This window comes from Alosa pseudoharengus, unplaced genomic scaffold, assembly GCF_046254945.1.
Source record: "Alosa pseudoharengus isolate Yale_2024_CS ecotype anadromous, Long Island Sound unplaced genomic scaffold, YU_APseudo_1.1 YU_APseudo_1.1_scf_281, whole genome shotgun sequence".
Taxonomy (NCBI): domain Eukaryota; kingdom Metazoa; phylum Chordata; class Actinopteri; order Clupeiformes; family Clupeidae; genus Alosa; species Alosa pseudoharengus.
Window position 1 is genome coordinate 7,501 of NW_027468711.1, and position 10,324 is coordinate 17,824.

General features: G+C 48.0%; 1 protein-coding gene across 1 annotated transcript in view; it reads right to left on the reverse strand.

The window, feature by feature from the left end:
- The window catches only part of LOC143099448 (splicing regulator ARVCF-like), a gene marked incomplete at its 3' end in the record, with an annotated part of 7,135 nt that extends 1,006 nt beyond the window's left edge, over window positions 1-6,129 (reverse strand). The window contains exon 1 of the mRNA XM_076262440.1: window positions 5,974-6,129. Coding sequence (XP_076118555.1) covers window positions 5,974-6,099 — 126 coding nt within the window. The remainder of the gene's footprint in view (window positions 1-5,973) is intronic.
- Between the last annotated feature and the right edge of the window lie 4,195 nt (window positions 6,130-10,324).

The following is a 10,324-nucleotide window of genomic DNA, read 5'->3' on the forward strand; positions in this document are numbered from 1 at the left end:
TTACACAAGACTGCAGGCACTGTCGATGTAGGACCATGCATGGCTGGATGTTAAGGCAGACACATGAGATGCCTCCCTAAAGCCCCCTTGTGTTTAAAGTAACAAAGCAAAACACAACTGTGAACAGTGTGGAGAAATAACTGTTAGTTTAGTGATAAGTTATCTCCCATAAGAGGCTACTGCTTTGTGTCTGCCCACTGCAGTTCAGCACTGTAACGATAATGGAACTCGACACCTATTACACTGGGGAGCTCTCATCAGACACAAACACATCATAAACACGCTCACACACACAAACTTTGAATGGTGCTTGTTGCTAAAGCGACTAGCTGACAAGCAATTACCAGAGCTGCTTATGGGCGGGAGGATAACTGAGCGGGGCATCAGTCGGTGAGCCGCGGTGAAACCGCAAGAAGCCCGGCACCTACAGTATGCTGTTCCCCGAACAGCCGAGCCGCTCTCTAATAGGCTGTCAGTGCACCCCTCTCCAGCCCTGATCACTTGCTTTGAGGCCCAGAAGTCTGGGTGGTCTCCGGTCTAAATTGCTTTCCTGCTCCATCAATTCCCGCCGCCTCTGATCCAGCGACAACAAAAATGTCCAGCTGTCAAAAAGGGGAAGCTTCTCGACTGCTCAATCTGCTAAGTCGGTGAAGTTTTTTCCTTTTTCTGTCTTTCTTTCTTTTTAACATCCAGCAGCTGCGATAATTGGGTATTTCGTCTGTGGTTGTAAATTCATCTTGCAAAATTAATGAGGTTGATAACAATTAATCATCATCGGATTGCAGGCCCCCATGTCTGCCGGTTGAGCCGGCTCTGGCCTGTCGAGGTGTGTGACCGCTAGTCATCGCTGCACCATTTGCACCTCTATTGCTCTCTCTCTGTCTCTCTCTCTCTCTCTCACTCCAATTTTTCTACTGGCTTAGCTTCAATTACATTCACCCTCAACATACCTCATCCATTTACTGAACCAACACAAGACATTCTGCGTGTTACTGGGGGTTAAAGGTTAATAATACACTTCTACACTCAACTTCCAACTAAGAGACACATCATGGGGTGAGTTAGCATGCACATTAGAGTATATAAATCAGACAGCTTCTCCACTAGCCTTTCATGGAAGGTAGTTCGTTCTAGACTTATGGTAAAGAATGTTGGTTCATGTCAAGTCAAGGCCCATTTCTTCTGTGACAAATTTCTGTTTTATTTCCCTGCACTGAAAATGCTTAACTGCTGTCAAAGGTTTTATAAAACACTGCACTTGTTACGGTCTAATGGTTCCCCTTTGCGTGACTACTCGTTTATATATAAATTCCCTTTCATGTTGAAAATGAGGGGCTTGTCTGATGTCTAGCTTTGATGAGAGCACTATGGTGTGAACGACTACCAACCCTTTAATAACAGGCCAGCGCTACCATGCTGCCTTATTAGGGCGTGGCACTGACATTCATTTGGGCTCAGGAAGGCTCAGACACAGACTGGATCAAGAGCACCAAATAAAGGTTTTCATACCAGGTGTCAAAGCTAGAGGAAGAGTTTCACAAGAGTAAAGTATATGGCTCTAGTGAACTAGTTTGTATGGATTATGAAAGAAAAACTATGCTGAAAATTATATTAGATTTTTGAACATGATTTGAGGAGAAACAGACCCCATAGCTCCACTGTATAATATAATAGACAGTCTGTTAACAGTGCCATGGGCCTCTCTCTCTCTCTCTCTCTTGCACAGGAGGTTTGGGGTGGAAAAAGAGGCCTGCCACGCCACCACATCATGACTGGCACGCTTCAGACCGGACCACTCCCTCTCTGTGTGCCTGAGCCGCCCGCCTACTGCTTGACTGCGTCGACACCGCACACATGCAACGGTATCCGCCGGCTCGCAAACACACTTTGATCGGCTGCCGAGGAGCGATCGCTCTGCACGCACGAGGGAAATGGCGGTGGCTGTGGCGGTGGTAGCGCTCCTGCTAGGCCTTTCAACATTTTCCTGTGTAGCACAGGGACTCTGGGGGACTCACCAGCGAGTCTACAGGAACATCTACAAAAAAAAAAAAAATTCACAAGAGGAGCCTCTCAACGCCGGCACACATCAAGGCTTCTGCCGAGAGCGGGTCGCAGAGCTCGTGGACTCGTGTGACAGCGGTGGCGCACGTGTGTGTGTGTGTGTGTGTGGAGTGTGGGCACATTCTTTAGGAAAGAGGTACAGGCGCTTGCATTTGCCCACTGTTAGACTGTTATGGAGGAGGGTTTCAAGGCCAGGCGTCACACTCAAGACTTTACAGTGCAGTAAGGGTTTTTGACGATCACTGTGGTATTCGTTTTAATAGCCCAGGGCACCACACCAGCTGTGAGTTAGGGTTACTGTTAGCAGGGGGAGGGAAGGAGGGAGAGGGAAGAGGGGAGAGGAGGGAGGAGAGGGCGGGGTTCAAGGCCAAAGCAAAGCAGCGAGCGAGCGTCTCTTTACTGGCTCTGCCTCGGACGGAGTGGGCGTGGGTGTAGGGGAGGGCGTGGGAATGGGCGTGGTCAGTTTGGAGTCGCCGAGGCTCTCGGCCAGGCCCACGGGCAGGTAGGTGCGGCGCGTGATCTTTTTGACGACCTTGGTCACCTGTGGTACAAGAAGAAGTGCGCCAGTAGTTGGAGGAGGAGGAGGAGGAAGAGGAACAGCAGAGAAAATGGGAACAAGCACACTGAAGACACACAGCACACAGTGACACACAGTTAGATATACTCGTTGGCTGACCCCCTTATCTTGCGGATACATTCTTACGAGTTGCGCGTGTGCTAGCACGGAGTGTGTTCCACCGCACATCAGCTCTCAAATCGCTCACCCTAGTTTTTATTCAAAGGCTGTTTTGCATGTAATTGGGCCAACAGCTTTCTCTCCCCCCCCCCCCCCCCCCCCCCCCCCCTCCCTCTTGGCTCTGTAGAAATGATTTGTCGAGGCAAAGCAGCCTCAAGAACAGAACTAAGATTTTTCAAAACTTGACCTCATTTTAAAAAAAAAAAGAAAAGAAAAGAAAAAAAATCGGTTCATCGTTTCAGCAAACACTGTTCCAGGTAAAAAAAAAAAGTCAGAAAAATGGCAAAGGGAAGAGACGCTAAACACACACACACACACCAAGCTGGGATGGCGAGATGGACACGAAGCCTCCACTTACCCCAGCCGGCACATGCACAAGGACCTGCACCTGACTCGTGTGATTCATTTGGCAGTTTAGCATTTAGATTGCTGCTTAGCAGCGGTCGTTCCAAATACACCTATCTGCCAGCTCCATTTACTGCCGTTTCCCTCAGCTGTGACACGTAATGAGTGCATCTAAACAGACACACACAAGGGGGAAAAACATCCGTGTGTCTTGTTGCTTTCTGGTTGGTTGCAATGGACTAGGCCCCAACTGCTAGTCTTCCGCTTTGCCGTCAAGATACCACCCCGGTGCAATCCTCTCAGAAGCCTCTCGGAATTCCCAAAACGTTTACCATTTATTCATTTAGTAGATGCTTTTATCCAAACGAGGCAAATCTGCATTACCCATTATTTCAGGATTTTTCAAATAAAAAAATTAATCACCATGGGCCTCCAACTTTTTTCAAGGGTCACTTCAGGGGCTTAATGCACTGGTTTGGAGATCTCCTTAATAAACTGAAATCTTGCCTTTTCATGTACTTAAAATGGTGTTCTCCAATGATGTGCAGGCAGCTGCTGGTTATAGGGGTTGCTACGTGGTTTTCATACAGGAGGCCATCGATCCATATACATTCTACATAGGAGATTACACCTTGTGGACAAATCTGTGAAACATGTGCTTTGTCTGCCCTTTAGCCAGTTTCATGTTAGCCGAGATGTGCTCCCATCTCGTCACCATGCTAAGGGATTGAATGGAGATTAATCTCTCTCTTTCCTTCTCAAAACCTCTCGCTGATTGAAAGCGACTACCAAACAACAGATCAACTCTTCATCTATTGCTGCACACAACAAATAAAGATGCTAAACATGGCTGAAAGTACATTCACTATGCCTGGGCAAGGTGTGTGTTCAGAGAACAGTGGTAACACAAACAAATAAAAATGCTAATCAGATCTGATCATGCATTCACTGGTCCTGGGTGTCCTGGGAACACGGATAGAATTTCAATGGAGGCTTCAGTTCTGTTGGAGAGTGATTGAAAAAGTCAAGGCAAGTTGCTCCACTCTGCAGCCATCTTGTAACACACTTTGGGCAGCTATTTTCCTTTTCAAGTAAGTGGGAAGACATACAGGAAGGGGCGAGATATGTGTAGAGACTACTTCCATATTGGTGTTACAAGCTAACCCCATGCATTTCTATGGATATGTTTTGAGTGCTGTGTCTCCTCAAAAGAAAGTATCTGGCGATTGTATGGCCTTGCTTAACCTAGCCTAGCCTCGATTCTGATCATTCGTCCCTGACACAAGTGGTCTCTGGGCAAGTTGGCTGAATCATGTTGACACAGGCTGGCGGTCAGCAGGGATGGGGATGGGTGGAGGGTGGAGGCTCTGTTGTGACAGACTGGAGACATGGGAAGCTGTGCACACAGGGTTGAGTGGAGCTGTTCGCGGGTGGGGGCTGGATGGGGACAGCCTGGATGGTGAGTGACGGCAAAACGGCTTCAAACTCACCTTGGCGTTAGCGGGAAAATCCTTTTTTTTTTGCCCCACCCCACCCAAGACACAATAAAACAAAGGTAACGTGAAATCAAGAGAGGGTCTACACACTGACACTAACACAGGGACAAATTGTATGATACCCGTGGGTGACAACCTACAACCATTGATGGAAATGCATAATAATTTAAAAAACTGTCCCTATTACACTACATTAACCTTCAGGCATTTGAACTCAAAGTGCATAAATAACATGCAATTGTATAATTTTTTGGGAAATGACACCACATATTGGACAGGGTGATAGACAGTTTAATCCAACACAGGCTTTCAAATATAATTGGATTTGGAATAGAAATTCATGATTGTGCCAAAATTTTGAAAACTTTATGAAGGAACGGTAAATTAGGTCTTGAGTTTTTACAGATCCCCTTCATTTCAACTTCTGGCAAGGCTTTAGGACATTCTCCAGATATTATTCAAATGTTTTAGAGTCTAAAAAGCCTTGGAGTGTAGTGTTTTAGTGTAATCTAAATATCTCAGCCTTAAAAAAACTGACCTGCAGTTGAACCAATTGAAGTAATCCTACTCATCCTCAGTGGCACGCTCACATTTCAGCTGTGGTCGGCTCTGGAACTTTCTAGAATTATTTGGCCTTTCACAATTGCACTGTCATCAACGGTGAGTGTGTGAGTGAGTGAGTGATGTGCATTCCCGTCCCGCGCCGTGACAATTCACTTTCAGGATGCCCCTGAGTCAGCACCGTACCCTAGGTGACCTCCCTCATCACCATTCACACCACACAGTGCCCATTCTCGACCCGCTAATCCAGCAATCCACAACAAACACACAAGCGCGCATGCGCCTCTCAACTCTCGACTCCCGCTAACTTTTCCCCTCACACAGAAACAGTTCAGGACTTGCCGAGCACTGCTAATGAAGATATTAATATTTCTTCTCATCAGTGGCCTCCTGCTGTCTGAAAAGTATGCATAATATATCGGCTTCCTACACTGGGATGCTGGGACGACATTAAAAATCAGATTAACACTTTTATTGGCATTATTAACTCCCCCTGCATCCTTCTCCAATATCCATGTCTATGAGAGCATCAGCTGGGTTCATCTTTGATCAACAGAGGGCTTGATTTGGGCATATCATTACTATTTCACTATCTGATATGGTCCCTGATTAAATAATGCAATAACAACCCCTGGTGGGATCGTTGGACCAGCGGCCTGTGATAAATTGCAGGATCGTGATTACAGAGACGTATCGTCTGCTTAAGATGTGAAACATGTGTCCATAACAACACCCCATCATGGGGTTGATGTGAGGAGGGGAGAGGGGGAGTACCTTGGTCTCTGTGCGGCGCGTGGTTCCATCCTCGGAGGTGACCACGGACACGTGGGAGGTGGGCGTGCCCGGGTCCTCCTCGATGGTGACCGTCTCCTCCACCATCTCCTGCGGCTCCTGCATCATGGCCAGAGACGTCTGGTTACTGGGGCTCTGCTCCTGCAGAGAGAGAGAGAGAGAGAGAGAGAGAGAGAGAGAGAGAGAGAGAGAGAGAGAGAGAGAGAGAGAGCGGTTAAGGGTGATTGGGAGCAGTGCTGTGGGATATGAAACTTCAGTCGTAAGGCAGTGAGGCGGCCTGGAGCAAAGGCAGAGGGAGGGAGAGAGGGAGGGAGGGAGGGAGGGCAGGCAGACGTTCAGACGTGGTGAGGCAAACACACCAGCCGAAGCACATTCATATATTATTCAGCCAGTGATTTATGAGTACCGGCTAAGGTGGCTGGAAACTAAACGGCTCCCTGAGCTCTGGCAGCGCTCCTACCTGACCTGGTGTGCGTGACTGAGGGTGAGGGACCGCCGGACGTCAGTCATCCTCAACACACAACATCCGGCTAAAGAGTCAGCCGGACGATACAACTGCTGTGCTGACACCCCCCCCCCGACCCTACTCCCCAGTCCCCTCTTTAATTAGAAGGAAAAGGAAGTTCGAGCATTCTGGGATATGCATAATAAACAACAACAGCAACAAAGCAAATTAGACCGGACAGAAAACAAATAGTACAAAGTCCAGTGCTGCCGTGCCATTTTGTGCCAGGGAGTGTTCGTGGTGACAAACAAGCTATGGCACCACTGGCACGCGATAGGACGATGCCAGGAAGGGCTGTGGCTGGGTTCTCGGCACACTCCCCTACACACAAACATACACCCACACACACACTCCCCTACACACACACACCCACACACACTTCCATCCGCCTTCGAGTGCGCTAACAAGCTGGCTCCTCCTCATCGATTAGGCAGTTGGGGACTTCAAAGTCTCAGTGAGGGCTGATTGATCTGTTGCCCGTCTTGCTGATCACTCGTTTCGCAATCGCTTTCATGCTCTTCTTCTCTCGGAGCGTCTGGGCCAGTTGTGGACCACACCCGGACGCTCCGTGGAGGCCACAAAGTCGGATGAAACTTTTTAGCTCTTCCACTTTGGCCAAAGCTTGCTAAATTATAGTTTTAATTGGAAGTGTTAAGTAATTTTCTGCTGTGCCATGTGTCAGCTTTCCATTACTGAAACTAATGACTGGGAAAACTATGAGATGGTAAAGTGCCTTCACCACTAAACTGACTAAACTGACATTTTGAAGAACAAGAAAAAAAACTATCAATCTTACGAAGTCACCTTTAGTTAATTACGGACTATCTTTCCAGAAGGAAGAAAGAATTTATTCAACAATAGGGTACTTTTTCACCCCATTTTGAAAAGTAACCCTTCCAATAACTTCTTTCAGGGGACTAAAGAGCCTTTTCATTAGCAAGAGTTCAGCACGCGGAGACCTCCTACTGTGACGCCTGAAAACATCTTAAATTCAGCCCATTTATCAGCCCCTCTGCTAATGACGACACAGTCGAGAAGTCACCCTACTCTGGGCATAATTTCCCCCAAATTAAGCAGGCTCCACTAACACAGAAAAAGGTGCTGCCTGTGTCCTTTAAAAAGTTAGAATAAGTTATTGAAGAAGCCTATCTACTACTGCTCACCGAGGCCTAGCTCTCCAGGGCTCAAAATAACACGTTAAGAGACTTGGAAGGAACCTTTCTCACGGAAGCACATTCAGGAGGTGCTCTGCTTGAATGGCCAGACATATCGGATCCAAGGACCTGGCGAGTTCGCTACACTCATCCCTTTGCTATGCGAACACAGGGCCTGTCAGTTCGAATCTCACGCCACCCTGGAGAACCCTCCCGACTCACACAATCCTGCCGTGGCTGGCGGCCAGAGAAGCTCTAGTTCCTGGCAGGGTTGTGAGACATTGGGGGCATCACCAAAATGAGATTTTCAAATAAGGGGGGCCTCTCCGTCCGGCTGACTCACACCAACAGTGCTTCACTTCAGCGTCCACCCTCTCAGTAGGGCACTCAGGCCTCAGACATGACACATAAACGGATAGAGTCGGCTCCGGGGAGGAGAGGACCTGGCTACATTATTGAAACGCACACCTCGAAGCTAAAGACAGGTGGGAAGAGGGACACTTTTATGCCCAAGTCAAGGCCCAGTGAGTTCATAGCTCCACTGCTTTTAGTGTCTTGACACATAATGTAAGGTGTCCAACTGGAAAATTGTTCATTATGTAAGCGCATATTTTCTGGCTCGGCAGTTCTAATTTGGCTTCAATTACTCAACCATCAGAATGCAAATATAATCAACCCAATCCCCAGTGTTGCAATCACTGATACTGTAATCCATAAAAACACATCACAAACTAAATAAATAAATAAAACCATTCTTCCCTCATGCCTAAAACATTCCTTCACTGAACACTCCAATTGATGTTTGTAAGGAGGCACTGTATGTGTTGCGAGCCTTCGGGTTACAGGTAACCCTTGAACTCCAGACCAGTGAGTTTCTGAGAGGGCACATAACTGGAGAAGGTGCTGGAGGCCAAATGGAGGTCAACAAACCCAAACCTGATGGGTCAGAGGAGTCACTAAAAGGTACACTTACTCATGCGCATATTTGTGCCCGAGGTCCAGGGTTGCCATGGGGAACAAAAATGCCAGAGTGTGACTCCGAAAGACCTTTTGCCGTACACGAGGCAATGTGAAATAGTTGCGTGCTTACCAAACTGTCGAAAGGTCAAACGATTGCCACTCAGCTGCCCACATTGCTTTTGTTTTTAACACTGGACGACAGAAACAGTCTTTTAGCATAAAGAAATACAAAAGTTAATCTCTCCATCGGTTTGACAGTGAAGGATACAGCCACAAGGCAGGTCACGGGCTGGTTACAACCACCGCTGAATTCCAAGTCTATATGGAGAATCACACTCACCACATAGTGCACAGGCTGCCCCCTCCCTCCCTATATATGGAGCTTTCAGCTGCTAATATTTCATACAGACGATGGACTGGTGAACCAGTAGGGAATAGATGTGTGCGTGTATACAAACGTGGATCTACATATATACGCATGAGTGAGGGAACACAAGTGCATGAGTGTGTGGGAGGGTGGTCACATGCATGCATGTGTGTGTGTGTGTGTGTGTGTGTGTGTGTGTGTGTGTGTGTGTGTGTGTGTGTGTGTGTGTGTGTGTGTGTATGTAACCAATATGGCCTCTCCTCTCCCTTCCAAAAAGCCCTCACTCCAGCAGACAGCCCAGGTTTTTTGTGCTCATGAAGTTCACAAGTTTCTTTTTTCTCTCTCGTATTCCATTTGCAGGCTGCGCCTCTGTGTTCCAGAGTATTCTCTCTCTCTCACTGTTCGCCCCCTGCTCCCTGTTTGTCAGTGCAGGGGCCTCCGGCTTTGGCTGACAGGATTCATAAGTGGCTGCCAGACGTCTCGCTGCTCCATTAAGATGGTACTGTGAAATCTGAGTGTTCGGTCCCAAGAATTCACTCGTCAGCGCGGTAACCTTGGCAACTCAGGAAAAATGCCACCAGTTAACGGCCTCTCTTGAGTGCCTGTGAACTTCCTCGCACATCGGGGGTGAGAACCAACTACCACTTCTGGGCGTTGTTGTGTTTGGAATTATTCATAACACTAAATAAGTCAATAAGCAGATAAATAAATAAACATGCCCAATATTACACTATTTTTTTTTTCTTGCACTCCATCACGAATCCCATCCAGAGGTGCATTATGAAGAAGGCAATTTCATGATGTGCACTGAGTGCAGACGCAGCGAGTTCATTTCACACATTTTTGCGGCGGAAAACAAGAGGAAAAAATGAGGTGAGTGAGGAGAGAAGTAGGGGCTAATACGTAGACAAGGCCCCGCCGTCTCCTCGTCTCCTCTCGGTGTGGTTCAAACGGGGCCCCCGCCGCTCGCGCGGCACGGGAAAGAGAGCGGCTGGTGGACCAGGAGGAAACGGAGGCGCGAGAGGCTGCTGTGGCTTCTGTGGCTGCTACAGCAGCCCTCAGCTTCTAAAGCTTGTTTGATGTCCTGAAAACTGGAGCAGAACCACACACACACAGATGCACACATATGCACACACACAGACACACAGACAGATGCACACATATGCACACACACAGACACACACAGGCAGGCAACAGCAAGCCACCCACGGCAAACAAACACCATCGGCTGCACACAGCAAGTTTCCCCCCCCTTGCCCACGGGCAATAAGACAATGGCATCGCCATCACACAGCCCATCACAGCGTCAACACAAAGCCCTCCAACGCCACCCACCACCCACTGGCA